The sequence below is a fragment of the Perna viridis genome, chromosome 1 (genome assembly GCF_037379345.1).
Source record: "Perna viridis isolate PV_CMFRI_1.1 ecotype Kerala chromosome 1, ASM3737934v1, whole genome shotgun sequence".
Taxonomy (NCBI): Eukaryota; Metazoa; Mollusca; class Bivalvia; order Mytilida; family Mytilidae; genus Perna; species Perna viridis.
Window position 1 is genome coordinate 5,202,883 of NC_142445.1, and position 25,547 is coordinate 5,228,429.

A 25,547-nucleotide genomic window follows, 5' to 3' on the forward strand; every position below is an offset into this window, starting at 1 on the left:
TTAGTGTTTTTTAGAAATTCATTTTGTAATATTAAAAAAATCATTTTCTAATATTACAAATTCCTGATTTAGTAATATTGCAAAATATCACACATTTAGTAATGTTACAAATTGAATTTGCAATATTAGAAAATAAATTTGTAATATTAAAAATCGCTTTGCAATATTGCAAAATCAGTCACTTTTTTTTTAATATTACAAAATGACTTTCTAATATAAAAAATAAATCGTAATTGAATACAAGAAATCCATTTTCTAATATTAGAAAATCAATTTCTAAATTATTAAAATTGTTTTTTTTTAATATTAGAAATTCAATTGAATTTTTAATATTAGAAAATAAATTTGTTATATTAAGACATGAATTAGTAATATTAGAAAATCAATTTTTGATATTAGAAGTTCATTTTCTGATACTACAAATTCCGTTTAGTAATATTTAAAAATATCACACATTTAGTAATATTACAATTTGAATTTGTAATATTAGAAAATGGATTTGTTATATTAGTAAATGAATTTGTAATATGAAAAAATCACTTTGTAATATTGCAAAGTCAGTCACATTTTTGAATATTATAAAATTGTAATTGAATGCAACAAATCAATTTTCTTTTATTAGAAAATCAATTTCTAATATTAAAAATATAATTTTTTTTAATATTAGAAATTCAATTGAATTTATCATATTAAAAAAATGAAATTTTTTATATTAAAAAAGGTTTTTTTAATATTAGAAATCAAATTTGTAATATTGAAAAAAATGAATTTGTAATATTGAAAAAATGAATTTGTAATATTAAAAAAAATCATTTTTTAATATTTGAAAACACTCATTTTTGTCCACTATGGCTTGCCATAGCTAGACGTACAGAAATACACCCTCCTCTAATATTTTCCAATATATTTTGAGTCAAAATATACCCCTATATAATGAAATAATTTGTTTATAAAATGAGTTGAACCAGATCGTTGGTTTACCTGTTATAAACAATTTTAATGAGCATTTTATTTGAGAGAAAACCATGGCAATGTATTTTACAGTTGTGGAAAAAATACTCTGTCCCAATCTCTTTTTCAGAGCGGGAGAAAGAAGGGTTCAGTGATAATAAGATCTGCACCTTTATTCAAACCAATCTTTTAAATTCTATCTTTATGTATCCGTTCTGCTCACTTTTCTGTCTACATGTATATAAATAAATATTTCTATCAGTCATTGGAGTAAGGAATTATACAGTTTGTCAATTGATCAATCGGTCATCAATTTTCAATTTTAAAATTTTTTTTTTTTTTTAGATCTACATGTAAAGTTAACTGATTTACCGGTACTTGATAATTAAAATGCATCTGTAATTCAATTTATAAGATCAAATGGTGCAGGTGTGTTATTTCAACAATCTAACAATCCTTAGAAACATATCTTTTTTATTTATAGAATTACTACTAGATCTTTTTTGGTTGCTTTTGAAAAAAAAAAATGGCACAAGAATATTATTTTTATGATGCATGTTTTTGCAGAGTTATCTCCCCGTTTCAATGCAAAATTCCATGGGAATTTTAAAATAAATATTTTTAGACTGTTGCATGTTAGATTTTTGTACATTTTTTCCTGTGTTTATTGGGGACAATGTGATGGAACAGAGCTAAAATATCTTTTGTTGCAAATAGTTCGCGGTTAATTCATATTTTAACTACATGTAGATTAGTAGGCAATATAATTTTAACTTTGCTTTATGAATGTTATTTTATATATTTTTTATACCTACAATATTCATTCATAGGATGTTTCAGACTTGAATGATAAGACAGATTGAGCAGGCACATGAGGATTTTTCTGTTTTCTTCCATTCTCATTGTTCATTTGATACTGATAACATGGATGTTGTAGATCAAACTGCCGGATGACTACTTTTTGATGACATTGAAATGCCATCATCAAACGGAGAATGTGGAAAATTATCATTATAATTTGTCTGTTAATTTTATTTTTTTAACTCTAGTTTTAAAATTTAAAAACTTTTAGGAAATATGTTCTTTAACTCAAAAAAGCAAAATTATTGATGATGATTCTTGTTAGTTGTAGATAATTGACTGACTATGCATCTTTAAAAAATAGCTTTGAATTAAGTTTCTGGTTCAGGGATACTCTGAACTTATCTAGACAAATCTTTGGCTTATCATTTTCTCAAGGCACCTACCGAAATTTCCAAAAGTGTTGTCTATATAATGAAGGGACTCATCAAAATTTTGAAAACATGGTTTCGGACTCACTAAATAAAAACCCTATTAGTACCTCTGCTGGTCATGCCCAAAGACGGGATATAGCCTCGTTATTTCTTATTGTTAACATCAAAATAATCTATCAATTCATGCATGATCAATTATGATATCTAAAGCATTTGTAATGCAGTTTATGACATACAGTTTAAATAAGCAATGACATATCATATAATAAATTGTATTGGTATACATAAATACAAATGTATAACCATGAATTTGTTCTTCATATCATATCAGAATTGTGATACATGTATTTTGTAGGCACCCAATGTGACCCTGATTCATTGTTAATAGAAAATCACCAACTAAAGATAGAAATTAGAGAGAGCTGAAGGAGGAGCTCAACAAAAAAAAACCTGGGGCATAGAAAAGATAAAAGACAATGATGTGCAGACCAAATTTTACACTGGACTACCCACTATATTTCTTTGGCTTTTTAAATAAGTTATCCAGGTTGCACTCCAAGATGGATGGTTGCTTTTCCTGATTTAATTGTATACCTAGAATAAAATAGAAAAGGTCTATGAAAGTGTCGCGACCCAACCCGACATATCAATATCCAAATAAAAAAGAGGAGGGTTGCAGGGTCAGAGGAAATTCGGACTAAATTCCAATGAAATCATTTTTTTCACAGAAAACACTCAAATCAGAGCTGTAAATCAAATCATAGCACTTAATCCAGAACAACAATTACAATGAAAATAAAACTAAGAAATATTCTCCATATAATTCCAGTTACATGTATATCATTGCACGCAATCCCAAGCTGTACTTCCAATGAAAAAAATAATTAATCCAAATCTTTAATTTAAATATAACCAGTGCACTAGATCCCAAATTACATTTTACGGTAATGAAAATCATTGCACTTTAAAATGCACTAAATCCCAAACTCTTACATTTGAATGAAAATCATTGCGCTTTAATAATCCACAGAAATTTCAAGGAAAACAACATTTAAATCCAAAGCTATACATTCAATGAACTGTACTTAATCCAAAGAAGTTTCAATGCAAATAATACTTACTCCAGATCTTAAATTTCATTGAAAATCATTGCATTTATAATCCCAAATTATAATTTCTATCAAACTCAATGCACTAAAACACAATAACACAAATGAAAATTATTATTAACATGATACTTAATTCCAAACTAAGAAAACAAGTACAGTTAATCCGGGACATCATAATTCCAATGGAAATCATTCACAATTAATAAAATACTTAATTCACTTTTAAGCTTACTCATACTCAAAATTGAATAAAATAAACTCGCAGCACTATTTCAAAAATTGTAATTCATATGAACTTCAAACTGTTTGCATTTTGTATAACACTTGTTCCTTAACTTTAGTATGAATCTCATAATTTCCACTAAAAGGGCATCTTGGTAGGCTTATTCCAGTTTTATGAAGGCGGGAATAAATATTGATTGAGGTTTCATTTTTATAATTATATATAAGACTTCTGTGCTGTGTAGTTAAGATAAAATACGTTTATATACTATTCTAAATCATGGTTTTCAACCTTGTCAACAAAATACAAAACAAAATATAATTTATTAAATTTGAACTTCCCTCACCAATGAAAAAATAGAGTAACCCAGGAAGCTGCTTCAAATTTAAATAACTAGAAGCTAGCTATGAAAAGATTCATAGGTGAGTATTAATCAACACTTTCAATAGCAACTGGTCAGTTTAAATGTCCCAATAGCTTTGTCAATCCTTTGTATTGTTCAGCAGATTGGTAACAAAAGAGTGCCATGGTTGTAGGAAAGTCACTGTAACAATATTGTGAAAGAACTTTCTGTTTCAACTTTGAAACCGTTTGAGGGAAAGCATTTTTTTCCAGTTATCTATCTGCAAAGAGTTCCGGGATGCAATACTAGAAAGGAGAAGGTAACACACCAAGTAAGGACAGGACAAGATCATCCACTACAAGGATACAACCTATTGACCAATGTTTAGCAGTAATGATGAGACTTCGTCTTGGGTTGTTCGTAGGTGATGTGGATGATTGGTTTTCTATATCAGCTTCAAATTTTAATCTTATTTTACCACCTGGATTAACCTTAATTCATTCTGAGTTAGAGGTCATGAATATTTTTCCACCTAAAGCAGTTATTCAAAGGACAATGCCTGATTCTTTTCGAATGTGCCACCCCTCTACTCGAGTCATTTTTGATTGCACAGAAATATTTATCCAAAAAGCTTCAAGTCTTGTAAATCAAAGTGTAACATTTTTAAGCTATTAAAACCATAATACATTGAAATTTCTTGTTGGCATCACACCCTCTGGTTGGAGGGAAAAGTATCAGATTGTGAACTGACAATAGAAAGTAGTATTCTTGACCTACTGGAGCCTGGTGATAGTTTAATGGCCGATAAAGGATTCACCATATCTAACTTACTTGACAAACATCAATGTGCATTGAATATCCCGCCTTTCAGAGGTATTAAGGATCAGTTTACTACTGAGGAGACTTTTCAAACCCAAGAAATTGCACAACTCCGTATTCACGTTAAGAGAAGTATTGGACGTGTCAAAAGAGTAATCAAGGGAACCAAGGTTATAGCGGTAATCAAAAGAATGTAATCCAGGGACAAAGACCAGACATGGAAAACAGACATACACAACAAAGAACATAAAGTAATTAAAATCATACATACAAAGTAACAAAAGCAACTCGGACTTCACTAAAAACTGGGAGCATGGACTAGGTGCACCGGTAGGGTAAGCGTCCTCAGCTTTTCTAGAAACACCCGCTCACCCGAGTTGCTCATGAAAAGTCAAGTCCGGGGTAGACAAACGAGGAAAGGAAAACTATGACCTGTTGAATAAATCAGTTTTCATGGTGCAGATGGATACACCATAACGATCCACGAGTTCATGATGACGACCAAAAAACTTCTGTAGTGATGACTTCAATCTTTTAGCAACATAACCCTGTTCCATAAGCCATCATTCATAGTATGCATTATTATGTTATACTAAAACTATCATATTTTAGAAGGTGTTTTACCATTGACAATAGCACCTCTTAGTACCAAAATATTTCATGCATGCTGTTGGTAGACAAATCTAGATGTTCCATTGGTGCAAAATGATACATGTAAGACAAATGTAGAATGTATTTCAGATTATTAATTTGTTGTACAGTTTATTCTTCTTAATTGCTTACCTTATTTGTCCTGAAACATTACAAATTCAAATACCAATTCAAATTCTTTATTGGCATGAACACAATTATGATAATTGGCAAAGGCCCAAGTTTCATAATGATAATAAAGTATAACATAATAATGCATAATATGAATGATGATTATGACAATACAGAACTTCTGATGGAAATACAATCGCTAATATAATTACTTATTAGTCAATACCAAAAGAGATTTACTGTTTAAACACTTTATAAGAAAATCATCAGTTTTTAGATTGATATTAATATTTAGTTCATAGACAATTTTATTTTAAACTGGGATCTAACGGACAGATTTTTACAATTGGATACAAAATGTTGTTCGTCTTCAATATCCCTAGTGTTACAGGTCAGGCAAAGCCTTTCATCTATTGGTGTTGAAAAAAATATCTACCCTTTTTGATTTCAAGAAGCCATGAGCACTAAGTCAAATTCTACTTAAATCAGATCTCTCTGTTTTTTTCTGTAAAATGTCCACATAGTTACTCCGCTTATTGTTAGAGTAAATTCTTTTTACTGGAATTGGATATCAGAGATGCTTGATCTTGGATAGATTGATCCAAAATTCTTTGTTTAATACATGCTAGATTATGTATCATTATATGATAAACAGTTAATGCTATTTACAATAAAGAACTGCCAAACCAAACAAGTATGCTATACAGGAGTTAACTGTATTTATTTGGTAAATAAAATGGTATTGTCTTTTTTAAGCTGTTGTTATTAACATTTCATGGGGAAAGCTTTTGACTTACAATGTTGTTCATAAATATTTGAATGAATGTTTGCCATGTAAAATTCAACAAGTTTTGGCAACATAACACGACAAACAGCTTCGTCAAATTCAATTATCTCTATGAAAATGTTTTTCTTGGCAGCATTTTTCCATACAACAAAGGCACACCAAGGGATCCCATAATTGCCATCTCTCCTTGAACTTGGTCATAGTACTTGTGTTGTCTTTTCAATTGTGGCCCGAGTGATCCCCCTCTAAGCAGAACTTGGCATCATTGAGATGTATCTCCATCTTGTTAACTGGAATTCCTCCACAGGAAAATGGGCATTTTATTTCAAGAATCCCAATGTCTGAACCATCCACAACCTTGCCATCACCTGATATATGAGTGTTCATATCACAACTCATACGTTATGCCAGAGCTTGCAGAAACTATGCAGACTTTTTGTATCGCGCTAGAACTCTAATAAATAGGCTTTTGGAACAAGGTTATCTTGCTACAAGATTGAAGTCATCACTACAGAAGTTTTATGGTCGTTATCATGAACTCGTGGATCGTTATGGTGATTTGTTCAACGGGCCATAATTTTCCTTCCCTCGTTTGTCTACCCCGGACTTGACTTTTTATGAGCAACTCGGGTGAGCGGGTGTTTCTAGAAAAGCAGAGGACGCTTACCCTACCGGCGCACCTGGTCCATGCTCCCAGTTTTTAGTGGAGTCCGAGTTGCTCATTTACTTTTGTAACTTTGTATGTATGATTTTAATTACTTTATGTTCTTTGTTGTGTATGTCTGTTTTCCATGTCTGGTCTTTGTCCCTGGATTACATTCTTTTGATTACCGCTATAACCTTGGTTCCCTTGATTACTCTTTCAGGATTCTGTTTAAATCAGGTGTTCTGTCTGTAGAATGTCTAGGGTCAAATTAGCCATACTTCTGGAAGTCTTTGATGTTTCACTGCCTACTTTTGGTTTTGACAGGTCCAAACTTTTCAAGGGTTGGGCTTTATGTGGTGCAGTTCTTGGAAAATTCCACCAAGTTCCAACAAAGTTCTGATGTACAGCTCTTTTCTTCATTGTGCTTTTTACTGGCAGAGCTGTTACATAATGCAAAAAGCAAACCTCCAATATGGTTGCATGACTGGGTTAGACTAAAAATAAAACCAATTGTTTGTTAACATATAAACTGAGACTTATCTTTATCATACTAAATTCAAAAGAAATTTTAAGTTTATTATGTAAAATCAATCTTCAAATCAAAACACCAAAGGACATACTTATGAAAGATTTTGGAAACTTTTCCTAGCAAAATATGTCATGCCTAATGTGATTGTTCCAAGCCACCTGAATCTGTAGTCTGGTGGTTGTCATTGTTTAATTGTTTATTATTTGTATCTGTCTTGTTTCAACAGATTAGGTTGACTTTCCAAATTTTATGAATGGTTTTAAAATTAGTATTTTTTAATGGTAAAGATACAGGTCCATTGTTTTAGGTAGCAGTGTGACCTATAGATTTGCCTGTCTCATGGAAAATAACTTTATGTAAAAAGAACAGGAAAACATATTACTATACCCAATAGAACACTGACAGTAATGAAAGTCTATTGTCGTGATTTCTTGTCTTCTGACACTGCAACACACACAAAACTTGGTACCCGGCAGAAACATCTAAAGTAAAAGATTCTTGCATCAATCTGTGGATACAAAATAACTTCTTTTAACTCACATTTTCACCATTTAAGAGGATTATGTATCTTCAGAATAGTTGTTTACTTGTCGATTTTGATGTAGCATATTATATGCTCCAAACAACTTTATCATATATGAAATACACTAAGGGTAGTTCTTCAAAGTGAGTAGTGCTAAAATCTAGAAGACCAATAAATTTTTAAATTTGTCCATGTGATATGGCTTAGGTGGGGTGGGGTGGTAATTATTAAGTAGTACTTTATTGCAGACATGTTGCTAGAATGAGTCTATTTATCAGGTTTGGTAGAAAATGTTACTATTTGGGTGCTATTATAATATTAGTGTAACAGTTTGTTGTGTTAAACAGATGGCGTTGTCATGACATCAACGATGCGTAAAAATATTCTATCTTATCCTATTTTATAATTTATTTCATTTTAAATAGTAGTTATCATTTTATTTCTATATAATCGAACTTTTTGGAACATTTATCACGTTGTGGGTGGAGCCGACGTTTCACATCCACCAAGAGCAGTGTCTGTGCATGTCTGCATATATTAGTAAACAGGTTTATTGTTCATAAAAAGTAAATAATTATGAAGGGTGAAATGGTCTTCAGAAAAAAGAAGACAACAAATGTTTTAACTGAATTTTCTCAATTAATTCATATGCGCTCTTGCGTATTTCCACACAGAACTTCATAACTTTTATTTTCCCGCCAATTATCTCCCCTTTGTTTATCTAATTCCGGTTGAACAAACTCATGAGGTTTTTAAAGTCTTAAATCATTGACAAGAACTGTTTACATTCGTTTCAATTAAATATATTTTGATGTTATCATCTCTGGGCAGTGTTAACTTGTTTCCAAACTACCAAAACCCTTAAACATGATTTTATTGAAGTGGTGAAATTTATGCAGCCATTTTCGTTCGATATTTTTACTGACTTGTTGTGTAATATAAAGAACAAAACTAGAAGCAGGCCTTGTCTGTAACTTAACTAAAGTAGATGTTACAGTTTTGCACTTTCCATTTTTGTAGTCGCGTTCTTAGTAAAAACTATCGTAGGGAAAGAGAGGAGTACTGGACACGCAGACTAGGTACTGCAATACCTTACGGATGCAATGACAACATCAAAATTATATATAAGTATAGGAAACCTTTCAAGCCAATATAACAAAAACCAAACAAACAAACAAAAAAAAAAATCATGTCTTCCACTACCGTTTGTCATCAAAGGTATAGATGTAATTAATTTCGCTAACATCCTCCCTCACAAAAACGCTACCGACAAAATTCCCCCATATTTCAAAGATAAATCCATACCAAATATTTCATATTCCTATATTTCACCCATTGCATCTAAAATTTTAAATTATAAAAGGCTATTGCAGAACCTCGAGATTGAAGACTTCAAGGCTAAACCACCTGACTACTCTTGCAAAAACTCTCCATTCAAATATGGTCCTTCCGGTCATGTCGTTACGGGAGATTTGTACAGACGCACAGACCGAGCGATAATTGTCTAAATGAAAACACAGTTTGTATTTACATTAAATGACATATAATACATCCCGTCAGATGATCATAGTTAATAATCACATACGTTTTATCTGTAAAACCTATCAAATAACAAGTCGTTCCAGATTCACACCAGATTCACGAGTTCAAAACATGAAACATGCTCACGGTGTCATCGGTAACATTCAACTCCCTCAAACAAAGTTTGAACCCGTTAAACAAGACAGTTTAATCCTTATCAGTAAAATTAATTACCCTGCTGCAACCACAAAATCAGGCGATCCAGTAAATGTATGATCCCACTGACCATAGACTTAACCAGTCATAGCTACACCTATTAGTAGACAGCCGGTAAAACAATCATTAACTAGATTAGCTTTGCGTCATTAAACTTCCATATACTGAATACACAAATTAAACTTTTAATAGTCAATTATTTACAAAAAATATTACAACACCAATCATATATATCCGGTTTTAAAGCGCGAGCTACCACATTACGATAAATCATTTCCGGCATATTTCAACACAAACGGACAGCATTAAAACGGTCAAGTTCTGTAATATCAGTAGTGAAAACAGTACAGAAATAGTAATCAAGGGAACCAAGGTTATAGCGGTAATCAAAAGAATGTAATCCAGGGACAAAGACCAGACATGGAAAACAGACATACACAACAAAGAACATAAAGTAACTAAAATCATACATACAAAGTAACAAAAGTAAATCAGCAACTCGGACTCCACTAAAAACTTGGAGAATGTAGGGTAAGCGTCCTCTGCTTTTCTAGAAACACCCACCGAGTTGCTCATAAAAAGTCAAGTCCGGGGTAGACAAATGAGGAAAGGAAAACTATGACCCGTTGAATAAATCAGTTTTCATGGTGCATATGGATACACCATAACGATCCACGAGTTTATGACGGCGACCATAAAACTTCTGTAGTGATGACTTCAATCTTGTAGCAACATAAACCTGTTCCAGAAGCCTATTTGTTAGAGTTCTAGCGCGATACAAAAAGTCTGCGTAGTTTCGGCAAGCTCTTTCATAACGTATGAGTTGTGATATGAACACTCAATACGCAGGAGCCGAAGGGTTGTTGCCACAGATGAAAGGAAAGGTGACAATACTGAATGAAAAGTCATCACGTTTGTGGTAAAGTTTGGTCAATAGTTTTCCTTTACCATCGATTTCGAAGTGTAGGTCAAGATATGAGGCTGACGTCACAGTGTCTGTAGTATTCTTTATCTCAAGTTCTTTTGGGTAGATGCGTTGTATCAAATCCCCGAAATTAGGAATTTTTAAAGATAATACGTCATCTATATAGCGGAAACTGAGATTGAAGGATCTAGCCAAACGATATTCTTTCTTTCTGATCAGATCAGCTATAAAGTCAGCCTCATAAAAGTGAAGAAATAGGTCAGCAAGTAAAGGAGCACAATTTGTTCTCATTGGAATGCCGACCATTTGGACAAATATGTTGTCGATTAAAAATTCCAGCATTTTGTAAACATCTTCCTCTATATATTTGGAAGATGATTTGGAATTATTTCTTACAAAGTATGAGGAATCTCTACCAAGAACTATATATTTGTATCTAGGTGTACCATCTATTTTGAGCAATAAATAAGTAAAAATAAAAGAAACTGATTACAACTAAAATTAAGACACCAGTTAAAAAAAAATTGGGACAAGACGCATCAAGTTCAAGATGACACAAAATAACTTGCAGACAAGATTTGGCCAATTAATAAATGAAAACGATCTGACAGATTCCGAATGTTACCTAAACAATCAATTCTGTGTGGCTTAACCGAGGATCGCTGATTTCATTACATTTCTTGAATTGACGTTCTAAAAATTAAAAAAACGGTATCATTGTATACAATAGATAACATTAAAGTAATGCAATTTAATTCAAATTAATCATAACTAATTTTTTTTCTATAAAAATACATTGTGTACAGTTTCTTTTTTTACACTAACATCTTGCACGATTAATTAAAAAACCAATATTTGGTTGACAGAAAGACGGATTTCGAAGATTTATATTGCATAAATAGGTTTGATGCTGTCATTGTCATAAAAAAGTTTGAGGAAATCCATGTTCAATGCAAAATATATAATGTCATAAATTTTGTCACTTCATAGTCTGTGATCCTTGAAGATACTCATTAAAGAACGAGTAGTCACCATCGTTGTCATTCCTACTGCCACCGTGCAAAAGTTGGGTAGAATGAAAACGCCGTGGTTGTCTAAACCCTTGGTCGTACAAATCATACTTTCCTTCTTCATTTGGCAAATTCCATAAGTCATTTTGAATTTGAGTAGGTGCTTTTTTTAATTCACGCCGATCCCTAAATACAAAAAAAAAAACCACGTAAACTAGATTGACCTACACAAAAAATTTAAAAAACACCATTAAGTCTGAAACGTTTAACTTTATATGTTCACATAGAATATGAATGGCTTATACCTGTAAGTCTTGATCATTGAAATCTCACTGTTTGAAATAGTGTCGTCAATAGAATATTAAAAAAAATACAATTCCATGAAACCAAAAAGGATCACTTTGTTGGAGGACGAGAACAAAATGTTACTTAAAGACCGAGGAGACGTATTGTCAACTTGATATCTAAAAAACTTTGATTACCAAAAAAGACGTTTGTTTGGTCTCGAAACTTTTTTTGTTTTCTGTGTTTTAATGGAATGCTTAGGGCGGTGGTCCCTAACATTTTAAGACATTAATGCATTGCAAATGCGCATTTTAATGTATTGTCCACTGAGAGTTTGTAAATTTCTTATATGTAAATGCATTAATTTTACTTTCGATTTCCATTTTCTTTATTGTGTTAAGTTACAACGCGCTAACGAAATGTTAAGCGAAAATGTTAACAAACTTATGATTTTGGTACTTTCGTTGAAATTTAACATTGTCATATATACCTTTAGTTCTCATTTGATTTTCTGACTTTTATACAAATGACGAGAACAGCCAGTAGTATTAATATCAACCCTAAACAACCCCCGCCTATTATTAAAACAAAACGATCCAGTAGGTCGGCTGGAGCTAAAATATTAAGTTAAATATCAAAAAGCTAGTTCGATGAACATTTAAAGCATAAAATATCATTGGTTGTTGTATTATATATACTAGTCAAAGAAAGAAACGATACACCATTTCGATCAATAACAATATTTTGCCGTTTTGTAGAAAACAATGCAGCACTAGTTTTTAACGTTTTACGTGACACAGTCACGTCTCAAACGGTTTCTAGATTAAGTACGGGTTTAAAAAAAAATCAAAAATTGAAATTATCGCATCATTCAAAGGACCTAAAATTCTGTTATTATGACGATTGGTATTCCTGCTGTCACACTTTCCGCATTTAATGAGTGGTTGCGCAAGTTTGTATCCCGGAGCCGTGACGACGTATTACGGCGTCTAAGTCATCATTTGGTGTGCCAGTTTGCATCAGAACTGTCACAAGTGTTAATGTTGTTATTCTTTTTACATTAGAATGATTTTCGACCAACCAATTTTCCTTCATTCATTCACGGCGAACTCGATAATAAGACGGAACAGTAATATATTTCGGATTTTCATTGCATTCGTGTTGTAATATTTTTGAAAAAATGTATTAACAAATGGAGTTTGTTCTTGTTTACAATCAAACATTGATAAATAAGTTGTAAGTTCAAAAGTATATACATTTTGACAAATGGAACTCGTGTTATTTCTTTTGTTGACTGGTATGTAAACATCAAACTATACTTTTTAAGATTCTCTTTCTGTCAGCGTCAACGCTACCAAAATTTTAAAATAGAATGATATTCTTTAATTAATGAAAAGTATAGGAAACGTCATTTAAATATATACTATAATTAACGTGTAAGCACGTAATACATTTTTTATCTGTCTATGATTATATTCTTTTAACAATATATAAATACAAATTATGTAATCTAGTTTTTTTGTGAAAAGAAATGTATTAATTTTCAGTACATTGCATTTGAAGTTGATGCGCAAAGGTAGGCTATGCTTATAACATTGGGCAGTAAGAAAAGCAAAAATAACTAAGCTAATTTTTACTACTTTGCTTATTTTTCGCTTCAGATGTTTCTTCTAATAGTGTTGTGGTGTCACGTAATGAGGTTGTGGCTATATCAATACCGTCTGAAGTTGAATCGAGTGTTGTTGGTTCATCAGCAGATGTCCAGAGTCCTTGTTCATTTGTTGTGTATTTAGGCGTTGTGGTTGATTTTTCCTCCGATGATTCATAAATCGTTGTTTCGTCAGTATTTGGTTCTGTTGACAATTTATTTGATGCTTCTTCCAAAGTAGTTGGTTCTGTTGACAATGTAGTTGATGCTTCTATCTGAGTAGTTGGTTCTGTTGACAATGTAGTTGTTGCTTCTTTCTTAGTAATTGGTTCTGTTGGCAATGTAGTTGATGCTTCTTCCTGAGTAGTTGTATATTCTTGTGTCGAAATTTGACGCGTCGAGATTTCATCATTTGTTGAAAGTTGAGTCGTTGCGTCTTGTTCTGTTGTTGTATGTTGTGTCGAACTTTGTACGGTTGTCATGTCATCAGCCATTGTACTTGTCTCAGTTGTAGTATAGTCTGGGCATGAACTCTATGTTAAAATACAAACTCCGATTAATCATGCACACACACACACACACATAATGCACATTCCGAGTTCCAGTGAAATTAACGGAAGAATGGAAATATTTCTATGTAGACAACGGTGGGACATCATGCGATTTCATCGGTTTTTCTTAAGAGTTTGTCACAAATCAAGGCAAATATAGTTATGTATCAAAAGTTGTAGAAAGGTGTACCTATTTATTCAAAGAATCGCGATTTGTTTATAGAAAAAATCAAATAAATGGCGGACACAAAGTATTGAAACTGAATAAGTACCTGTATTATGCTTGACTGATAGATGCCGAAATGCAATTTGATAATGAAGATAAAACTCACATTGTTCAAGCAAACATTAATTTCAAGGATTCAGAATTACCTTGTTATATAGATCATCAAGTTATAATTGAACTAACTATACAGACGGTCTGGGTTGACGGATGAAACTTACGATATTATATTGCAAATCAAAGTCTGTGATGTTGCCACTAAAAAAAGTTCCTTACCACGCTGACACAGACCATTGAACTAGAATTGCAGTCGCTACATTCTTCGTCATATATAAGAATGTTCACTGATTCCCCAAATGTGTTGCCGTCATTAGAAAGACTCATTTCATAACCTTCTGCCATACTACCCCCATTAATAGACCGTTTTCTCCGGTTAACAGATGGTGGTGTAATATCAACTGATACCATAAACTGGTTCCTGTATACAGCTCGCTCAACTGTATAGTTTTCTGCATAGGTTGTAACATTACCTGATATCTGAAAAAAATGAACCTCGATATTATATTTTTTTTCAAATAGCACTAAGTTGACACGCAATACAATTGAAAAGGTGTTTTGTGTGCTTGTTTGAAAATCATCTAATTAATCAAGTAAGGTCTATAAAGAATTTCTACAGATCACTTTATGGATTATTAAAAGGAAACTTTTTTTTCTAAATTGAAAAAAAAATCGACTTTTGTAAACATAATGTTTTTAGCGATAAATAAATATTGGCTAAGTAACAGCAATGTTTTTACATACGTTTCAATGGTTTTACCTTAAAGTGTCTCTTTCTGCACCAAACGTTATCGGAAGGAAAGTTTCCGTATATATTTGTCCTCTGACAAGCTCGAGATCGGGTGCCACATAGACCACTAGTAGGTAAACTATAATTCTGTGGGGGTGTTGATGTAGTACCAGTGCAATCTTCCCCATAAAACCCGGCAAAACAGTAACAAATTCCTGGAAAAAATTCTCGACGCATAAGAAGTTTGTAACAGTCAAATAGATTCGATATCAATTGAATATATCGCTAACCAATCTTTATTGTCAAAACGCTGGAATTATTTATTATCGACAACATATTTGTGCAGTGTGTAGGTGGAGTTTTTCCAAGACGATTGGAACTAGAACGGGAGCAAATTGTGCTACTCTACTCACTAATCCATTCCTTTTCTTTTACGATGCTTTGTAGCTGATCCTATCTAAAATTGGAACATCGTTTAGCCAGATTACCGCTATATTGATGGCGCCTTGTCTTAGATAATACATTCTGGGATTAAATGCATCACATCTTCCCCAAAGAAATTTACAAAAGGATACTATGAAGTCAGCGTCATATCTTCATCCGATGGAAAGGGAAAACTTCTAAATATTCGATAAAAGTGATGACTTCATTCTGTTTTGTCTTTGCATTTAACTGTGGTATCATCCCATCAACCTGCGTATGGAGGTTTATATATCGCAACTCAAATTGTATCCTAGAGCATTTAGAAACTACGTGGATTTTCTTTTACCACGACAGACTTATTCAGAATTAGGCTTCTAGAACTATGTTGCTACAAGATTCAAATTCAAGTCATCATTACAACATTTTTATGGTCGTCAATAAGATCTCTTTGATCATAATCTCCGGACGTGACTTTTTATGAGCTACTCGGCGGGTATTTCTAGATGAGCATATGTTGCCAACTGGTCCATGCTGCAAGGTTTTAATGCAGTATATGATGCTCAATTACTTTTGTTTTCATGTGTTTGTTATCTTCTCTGGTGTGTGTGTCTATTTTCTTTTTTTTCATAATTTATTTTACCGTTTGAATCCTGGTTCCTGTGATTTCCTTTAAATATATGCATGTAGGAAGACAAATATTCAGAAAATCTATTTAAAAGAAACAATGCAATTGAAAAATTAAGAAAATGGTACAAAAAAGTACAATTTCCATTTTTATTACAATTCCCAGGACAAAGTTGGCTGGTAACATATTCTAAAATTGTCTGTGAGCCATTTTCAGTTGTAGAATTTTCCAATGTTTCATTTCTGAGGACTTCTATTAAAGTGTATGTCTGCATGGCACCAACAGTGTCTTCGACAAATACTGTACTTGCTGTCATCTAGTTCAGGCATTTTGTAAATTAAGTGAAAGAAATTAAATGATTCAAAGGACATCATAAACACCTACTAGGAAATTATTCACTTTGTGTAAAATACATTTATTTCCTATAATACTTCCTTTAATTTATTCTATTTTTATTAACAATTCAAGTGAAACTATTTTGACGTTGATGGATAAATTACCATTTATGTGAGTAAGTATGGGCATGAAAGGGTTTATTAACTTCTTATCAACGAAAACATATTACGCATACCTTGATGTCGAGTATACATGATTCTATATAATGAGTGTCATTAATTCCAGAAGTATCATCTAATATTTCTGTTGGAACTGTGTTGTTTAACTGTCGTTCACAAGTTTCTCTTGCTGTCTCTTCAGTCCAACCATTTTTAAACTCTAATGTCTGAAAATAGAGTGACCCTTTTTCATGCTGTATACGTCACATTGTTACACACATTTTTAAAACATAAACTACAGACCAAATGTGGACAAGCTGATTTTTACTTATCAAAATAATTATTGTTTTCCATTTATTGACTTATATTTCTTTCGAAATTTTGATCTGTTCTCTACAGTGGTCTGAGTTACTCTACGCTTCGTTGCATTTTGCATTTTCTTCGCATTGTGCTGAAAATCTGCTCACTGGTTGTTATTGGATTTAATATATTTAGAGGTTGGATGTTCTAGTTTTTCCACTTGTGAGTAGTACTATATTTTGGTATAAATACTCAGAACTTTTTATAGTATTTCAATGTGGAACTGGGAGGCCAAGATGAATGTCCGCTTTTAATTGTTAGAAGTATAGCCAGCAGATAAGGTATTTATGATGTTACTTTTTCATGTTCTTACTTTTCATTTTTCGTACTGGCACTTTGCATTTAAAGCATTTTTGTATTTCAATGTTTTATTTCAATTTGTTTTATTGATTTTGCAGATCATTGAATCAGTTTAATTGATTTAATGTTATACCTTGTTATAGTGAGTACTTATAAAGGACTTTAAATGGTCAGTTGTGTACAATTATAGTTAACTGTGGGTATTACATTTAAATATTCAATTGATGATTTGTGTTCTTTTCGTGTGTTCGTTAAGTTAAATTGTTTTGAACATGCAAATGAATTTGATTTATGCAAGTTGTTTGAATATTTGCAATGATTTTCTATGCTTTGCATGTATTTGACAATAATTGGTCTATTTTGTATATTTATTCATTATTCCTTTTGTTCTCTATTTTGTAGATCTTTCAATGCCTTCTATGTGTTAATAAAAGTAGTTCCACATTCGTGTTATATTTGGGCCAGCATTTACCATCACGCCCCACTTGGTCACACAAATAAAACAGTATTCCGAATTGATGTACATTTATTATTTATTATACCTCGTTTATTGTACTATTACTCTCCACACTTCCATCAAATTCTATAGCCTCAGGTTCAATAACATCATCACTGTCGTCCAGACTACGTCTATGTACGTGGTGGTGCAGACCTGATCGTTTTCCTCTGGTAACTGTAACTGAGCATGAAGTTGGAAGGGCACTGATGGTATTTTGGCCATTAGGCGTTCCACTGCTTTGTGTTGATTGCAAACATGATTCAGTAGGCTCGGTGAGATTGCAATGAAAGGAAGAAAAATCCCCCAAATCATCAGTACTTCCTGCCTCGCGTTCACAAACGCAATAACGAACTGCGCTTGAATTGCCTTTATTATTGTTGCTTTCCCTGTCGTTATCAGAACTTGGTATATTAAATAAGTAAGAAGGTTCGGCAATAAACAGTTGTTCATTTGGAATGTCGTTTGGTGATATCCTAGAGAAGCAATATAAAAGTCAATGTATTCACATCGTCATGTATATGACTTGTATAAAAGCTTATTCATCATAAAATGTTATTTTCTATATATTGCATTAGAATTTAAAATTTTAATTGTGATAAAAATAATCTTATTACAAATTTGATTATTTTGTACACTGCATATTTTAGGCCTAACCTATGGCAAGGTATTGTTTTTAATATAATAATTTTCATTTGAATATAATATGTTTTATTCAGTTGGTATATTTGTTCATTTAAATGCAATATTTTGTCATTTATTTGGTATAATTTTTCCGTTTGAAATTGTGTTTAAATGCAAAATGTTTTATATTCAGTTGGTATTAATATTTCTTTAAATGCAACATTTTTCATTCAGTTGGTATATTTTGTTCATTTGAATGCAATATTTTATTTTTTTATTGGTATAATTTTTCATTTGAATGACATCATGACGTCATAATAGTCTTGTATAGATAAGACATCGCATGAAAACGAAAAAATATACCAATTAAAAAAATATTGCATTGAAATGAAATCATACCATGTAATTGAACGAAATTGTCGCATTTAAATGAAAAGTTATACCAACTGAATGCAAATAATGTCGCATTCAAGTACAAAACTACACCACGTAGATGACAAAATACTGCATTTAAATGAAAACAAATATACAAATTGAATAGAAAAGAATAAATAAATTCAAATGAAAATTATAATTTGTTTTTGCAACCAATACCATGCCATACTAAACTTAATATTATTTTGTCCTTACTTTCTTCAAATGTGATGATATATGTAAAAATGACAATGAGGCATCAATGTGCAACTGTTACAAACCTCCACGAGTCAGCAAACGACTTTTCATCAACAACAATATGAGTGTGTTTGTGTACAAAATCATCAGTAGCATCTTTATTGATACTTGGAACTCCACACAAACCCCTTGCGACGGAAATGTCATAGATAGATGGCTTAATCGAAATCGATGGAATGAAATTCGATGAACGAACGGAAAATTGAATTTCTGTTCCAATGGGAAGTTTGATCTGAAATATAGAATAGAGAGAAAATATAAAAAGAAAAGAGAGAGTTTTCAAGAGACAGCACCCCCACCAAGCACTGGAAGGCCAAAGCTTATATGCTTATATGTTATGCCCTCCGTTTTTAACTACTGAAATGACGTTTTGGTCATATACATTGTCATTTTCAATTGAGAAAATATGCTAAATACAGATCACCCGGTAAATCCAGTAGTCGGGACGCGTTATTCGGGTAAATATCGTAATATCTGTATGTTGTACACGTGTTTTAGGGATTACAACCTTTGTTCAACAGCATACGAACTGGAATTAGAAGTTCAAGAATCCAAATAATAATTGAATATAGGAAATACTTAATACAAAGCTATTGAAATAGGAAGCTACATCTAATGCTGAAAAATTATACCAAATTATGTCAATGCAGCTACATTATATTTAAGGGGTTTCGAATTTTGTGTTGCTGAAATTTCCTGACCAGTCTGGCTATTGAGTTGGTTGATACCTTTTGGGACCTATGGTTCAGAAGCAGTTGCATCAAAATAAGTGGTTTCTAGATACAAAAATACAAATTGTATTAATATTGCAAAATTGGAATACAGTATTTGTCCTCGAAACGGTTTTACACGTTCGAATAACAAATAAAGAGTTACGACTCCTGACTGCCACTCCACAGTTGCACGACGATCCAGACCAACCGAATCCACAGTTACTGAACAGGGCATGGACCTGAAAAAAATTAAAGTGTCAACTGATAAAGCAATGTGTATTTTAATGTACACGCAATTTGTCATTTTATTAGAGTTTATGATTTTCTAATGATTTTATCAACTTTAAATGCTAAATCTAGACTTATCTGATTTGTTTTCATTAATGTCACGGTATTTTTTATTGAATAAAAAATTAACTTCGATATGCAATCAATGTAAGATACTTAAAAAAAATATCGTATTATCTCATATATTTAAAGAAAGAAATTAAAACGAAAATTTTAGTTATTGATCAGTTGTACTAAACGCTAATCGACATTCAGCTTCCACCCCAGTTGGTATTTCACTGGGAAAAAGGCATGAACGTATAACAATTTTTACCCAATAAGGTCCTCTTTCATTTTTGTACAACGCGAACTCTCCGACCTCCATGTAATGATATACTCTCCCATCGAATGTCCGGAAGTGGGGATCATTATAACATTGACACAGTCGACCAGCAAGTGTGGTATCTCTGTCGATGATATTCACCTACGTAAATTATAACTATAATTATACAAGTAATTTGCTGTTGAAATATTCTACTTTAGACATGGCATTGGCCTTTGACCAGAACATAGGTGTAGTCTATGGGTGGGAGGGCCCAGCGTGTATCCTCCACTCATCAATTTCATGGTGATTTTAAGGCACCTTTATACCTCCCATTACCGAATAAATTTGTCGCCAAGGAGTATTATCGGATTCTTTTTCAGTATAAGCCTATATTTGTACATAAGTATATAAGATTTTTGTGACTCAATTGTTTGAGAGTATTAGCCTTTCTAGGATAGCATGTGTGAACAAACTAAACACAGTTAGTTGTTGCCGTATAGCCCAATATCTCAGCTTAACAATGATACCAAGAAAGTTGCAGTAACACTTAGGGTTTTGCGGTAAAATGAAATAAAAATGTACCCCTACTCTACCGAAAAATCGCTATTTTTCAATGTCAAAACCCTAGCATATTTATGCTTTGGTAAAAAATGGCTTATTTGGTATTTTCAGTGTAGCATTAGTACAATTTATACTTCTGGTGTCCTTTTGATGAATTTTGGCGATTTTTGTAAACTGGGATTTTCGATTTTTCGGTCAAAAGTCACATAAATTCGACTCTACAACTTATTGCTCCACTAAAATGTCTCAAATGTGGCATCATTCAATAGATAATTTAATTTTCTTCATAAATGAACCAGAAAAACTAAAAAGATTAAATATTTGGGCTCATTTTGAAGCTAAGACACTATATTAAAGTACTGTTTTACACAAAAGCTTGATAATATTCTATAACTACGGTTTTCTGAAAAAGGGAAATAACGGGTGATATAGAAGAAATTCTGAAATTCTTTGAAGATTTTATAGTAATTATTACCCAAAAAAGAAGATCTAAACGCCTAAATTGATCAGATATATTGGGAACATCATTATCTTACTTATGAATACCTAAAATATGAGTTTTACGGTAACGGTATGCTGTGAATGAGAGTTCCGTTTGATACTGAGACCAGTTTTCTAGGGGTAGAGGTAACATTTTTATCATTTTTTAAAAATCCTTTTTTGAAATATAGTTTCTGTATAAAATTAAATTACCTATCGAATGATGCCAACTTTGAGACGTTTTAGTGAAGCAATAACTTGTAGAATCGAATTTATAGACTTTTGACCAAAAAATCGAAAATCCCATTTTTCGCTTTTTTTGATAAATTCTCAATACGAAAATCGCTAAATTCATCAAAAGAACCCCAGAAGTATACATTGTGATAATACTAAACAGAAAATACCTCATAAGTCATTTTCTACAGAAGCATCAATACCCTAGGGGTTTTGACATTGAAAAATATGTCAATTTAAGCGATTTTTCGGTGTGGTAGGGGTACATTTTTTTTTCATTTTACTGCAAAACCCTTAGCGTTACTGCAACATTCTTGATCTTATTGTAAAACTGGGACATTGGACTACATGATGGTACATATAAATATCAATTTACTTCGTGCCGTAGAATAAAAAAAATTTAGAAATTGATTTTTTGCCTCAACGAAGTATGAAAAGTAGTAAAAAAATACAAAATGCTTCAGTTTATTTTTTGGCGACAAAGAGATTCCTAAATGGAAGGTGTAAGGATACCTTAAAATCATATTTTGGTTGATGAGTGGCGGAGTGCATTGGGGGGGGGGGGGTTATCTCACCCCACGTACTAGTGCCTTCATACAGGTTTCACATGTGTAAGTAACAAAATCAAATGAGGCTTACTAAAGTTATACTCCAAAAGTTAATGTTTAATGCACAGATGAAAAAAAACATATATCATATGTTTGTCTTGATGAAGGTGTCTTCCTAATTTCGAAAGCATTCGTATCGAAAAGAAACATGTTCTTGCATGGAAGTTTAACAATGTTCTGTTCAAATTTGTTTGACCGTAACGTCTGACATTTGAGCGACGAACCCGAAAATATAGGTGTTTTCCCATTCGTAAAATTACTTTATGGATAGGGAGGCGGATATGTTACATTAAATCATATTAGGCTTAGTGAAGTTATACTGCATTAACTTATTTACAGATAAAGCAAGAAAAACGGTGTGCAATTTTCACTAACGTGATAAGCTATTTTTCTCTTTTGACCTCCATATTGATTTGGATCAATATCTCAAAAAGAGATGCACACTAGAAATATGTAATAAGATTCAGGGAAAGTTTCATTAAATTCCATTTAATGTTGTAGGAATATTAACGGAGAGAAAATTATTCCCATATGTCCCAATATTCACAAATGATAAAGTCCATGTTTTGAAATGTGACATCCTAAATTAATACGGATCAAAATCTAAAACAGGATGTTGAAAATTGGAACATGTCATAAAGATTTGTAAGAGTTTTATTCAATTCCATTCTATGATGTAGGCAGCATAAGGGAGAAGAATTGGATCCCTCTTGTCCCCATATTCACCAATAACAAAGGCCATGGTTTGCTAATTGGAAGACCTAAATTGATTCGGCTCAAAATCTAAAATGGGATGTGCACAATGGGAATATGTAATAAAGATCCAGTCCGCATATTTGCTTTGCGAAACTCTTAAATTTATTCAGATCAAAATCTAAAATCAGAGCTGCACACAAAAGTTTATTTTGAATTTTACGAATTTAACGTAGATATGCTGTGCACATCAACTTTCAACTTTTGGAACCACAAGCCCATAAATCGATTATGCAGAAGGTGGAGGGACTATAAGCGACTTGTCAAGCATTCGTGAATTTATTTACACGTTTTTATCATTTTAAATGTAACTTTTTCGTTACATTGACACAGCGTACAATGATATGAAAATGATATCAGATCATATCATGGTTAAGACTAGTAAAAGACGATAGAATGACCCAGATGTACTGGTAGGGTAGGGTTTTACTGCTTCCCGTGAAACTTAATTGTTTGTCAAGAACTGTTTGTTACTTGCCAAAACTAAAAAAATGTGCTTTCAATGTTTCTTTTTACATTTCAACGACATTTATACGAACGCTGAAAGTATAAATACACGCATCAACAAAGTTTGATTCTTATACACAGATAAGCAACAGATATACCTTTATATCAGTCAAGGTTAAGTTTTTCCATACATCAATATCCGCTGGTTCGACAGCAGGTTTCGTTGACAACCTTATATAAGTAGAACGATCTTTATAATTGTACTTTCCATCAACAAATCCGAATGCTTGGAGTGTTTTTACTTGTGTACCATTGATGGTATCAAGAACTGTACCACAGCTCTGAGACGAGAAAGATCTAAACAGGATATCTCGTTTAGCAACATTGTTAGAACAGTCGTCTGTCGAACTAGCAGTGGTGGGAACAAAACTGAAAATGTTACGACCGCAAAGTGTATCTCTAAAATTTATATTTGACGAAATGCATCCTACGGGTACTGTTGCGGTTAAAGTGATGTTGATGGAATCCCCTTCTACGACATAATACTCATCTCTGGCTAAAATAAGTAATAATAAAACTGAATTCATTGGGTAACAATAAATTACTGCTACATAGGAAAAAAAATTAATGCAGTTAGCAAAGATAAAAATTTGATTTTAGATAGGACTAAAATCTTTTCTTTATACTATCAAAGTGACTTTGTTGTATCTTAATTGATAATTGATTGATATTTACCATCATTAAATTTATAGATAAAAAAAAATAAACAGGAAAATGTATTTAAAGTACAATATCGTTACTCTTTTATTTTGCTTTGCTCTAGTATTTAATTAAAGCAAATCTAAAAGGTTACCAAACTTACAAAGAGTCCGGCCTTAAATGTAGGACTTCGATGAAATGGACTGGGTACAGAACCAACACTCAATCGCACTCTTACTGAACACCATACCTTAATTTGAATAAAACAATATAAATCCCGGTATTCCATTAAAAAAGAAACCGAACACAAAACAAACTGTTGAAACAGACAGACAATTATTGCAATTGAATGAAAATGATGTATTTCATCTGAAGGTCATTTTCCGGTGCATTGATGTTATAGATATAAGTATAATTTGCAATAAAAATATGCGCAAAAATCAGTCAACGGATACCAGGGGTGAGAATTTCATAGAAAAGCACGTTGATAAAATAAGCATTTGGTCATTTGACATACATTCATTCAATGTCATGGAATACAAGACCTTTTAAAGTAAAACAATATAATTCAAATATAATCACTGTTCAAGCAATAACACAGTTTTCGAGAAGCAGACCCGATTTCCAGACGTGTGAACATGACGGTCACATGAAGGTTATTATGGCTTAAATACATAACTCAATGGACTGCTCATATTAAACTTTCAAAACAAAAAAAAATATTTTTTAACAATTATGTAAATAAATGTCTTTAACATACTCTAGAATAAAAAAGAACAAGAAAAAATCTCCAAACAAACTTGAATGGATCATTCAGTAATATTCAAACCTTGTAAAATGTATACCTCCATATTCATATGATGCTTATGAAGCCACTGCGAACCTCTGAGGTTTGTAAATGAAATGTTTGAAAAATATACATTTCTGTGTACTACGACTTCGTCTCCGTTAATGTACCAGTAAACATCGTATACGTATGATGAATCTGACTCTTCTACAAATTCACACCTGAACACAGGCAAAAGACTTGACGAGGATGCTATGATAGGGGGACCATCCTCAAGGATAGCTCTTACAACAAGTGTTACGGTTTCATTAGGAAATGAGGCTAAAATAAAGAACTCTATCATTAATATTTTCATTTGGTAATTCATATTGTGATGTTGTCTTAAAAATTGTTTTAGATTAACGTTTACTTTATATCTAATTGGCAAAACGGGAAAATATCTTGTTATACAAATTAAAAACAAATATGAATAATGCATTTTCAAATTTTTCAATACCTCAATTTTAATAAGGACAATCTCTGAAAGTGGTTAAAATTCAAAGTCAATAATATATTGTCAATTAAAATTATTAAAATAATTTCATAG

The 25,547-nt window shown here is 32.1% G+C and overlaps 2 protein-coding genes and 2 long non-coding RNA genes across 4 annotated transcripts in view; 2 read left to right on the forward strand and 2 right to left on the reverse strand.

Annotated features, from left to right (window-relative positions):
* Positions 1-4,254: 4,254 nt before the first annotated feature.
* On the forward strand, positions 4,255-4,886 carry LOC148626971 (uncharacterized). The gene is made up of 2 exons (XM_088564804.1): positions 4,255-4,515; positions 4,587-4,886. Exons 1-2 carry the CDS (start codon positions 4,255-4,257, stop codon positions 4,875-4,877), a joined length of 552 nt encoding a protein of 183 aa, XP_088420930.1. The 3' UTR covers positions 4,878-4,886.
* Positions 4,887-5,465: 579 nt separating this feature from the next.
* On the reverse strand, positions 5,466-11,195 carry LOC148626972 (uncharacterized). The gene is made up of 3 exons (XR_015919391.1): positions 9,683-11,195; positions 7,808-7,886; positions 5,466-7,369 (listed from the first exon to the last, which is right to left on the reverse strand). It is a non-coding gene; the product is annotated as an uncharacterized LOC148626972 (long non-coding RNA).
* Positions 11,196-11,325: 130 nt separating this feature from the next.
* Positions 11,326-25,547, reverse strand: part of LOC148626973 (uncharacterized) — a 46,670-nt gene continuing 32,448 nt past the window's right edge. The window contains exons 9-22 of the mRNA XM_088564805.1: positions 25,020-25,282; positions 24,334-24,424; positions 23,634-24,082; positions 20,402-20,551; positions 19,911-20,039; positions 19,111-19,319; positions 17,838-18,267; positions 16,713-16,862; positions 16,273-16,457; positions 15,124-15,310; positions 14,583-14,843; positions 13,522-14,065; positions 12,375-12,498; positions 11,326-11,785 (exon numbers count right to left, since the gene is read on the reverse strand). Coding sequence (XP_088420931.1) covers positions 12,377-12,498; positions 13,522-14,065; positions 14,583-14,843; positions 15,124-15,310; positions 16,273-16,457; positions 16,713-16,862; positions 17,838-18,267; positions 19,111-19,319; positions 19,911-20,039; positions 20,402-20,551; positions 23,634-24,082; positions 24,334-24,424; positions 25,020-25,282 — 3,170 coding nt within the window. The 3' untranslated portion in view covers positions 11,326-11,785; positions 12,375-12,376. The remainder of the gene's footprint in view (positions 11,786-12,374; positions 12,499-13,521; positions 14,066-14,582; positions 14,844-15,123; positions 15,311-16,272; positions 16,458-16,712; positions 16,863-17,837; positions 18,268-19,110; positions 19,320-19,910; positions 20,040-20,401; positions 20,552-23,633; positions 24,083-24,333; positions 24,425-25,019; positions 25,283-25,547) is intronic.
* Positions 16,940-17,739, forward strand: LOC148626974 (uncharacterized). The gene is made up of 2 exons (XR_015919392.1): positions 16,940-17,276; positions 17,698-17,739. It is a non-coding gene; the product is annotated as an uncharacterized LOC148626974 (long non-coding RNA).

What these genes read in the sequence shown, in the direction of transcription:
- LOC148626971 (XM_088564804.1), top strand. Translation starts at nt 4,255, where the DNA reads ATGATGAGACTTCGTCTTGGGTTGTTCGTAGGTGATGTGGATGATTGG. An exon ending in CAAGTCTTGTAAATCAAAGT is followed by an intron (nt 4,516 to 4,586) that starts GTAACATTTTTA and finishes CTCTGGTTGGAG; the next exon opens with GGAAAAGTATCAGATTGTGA.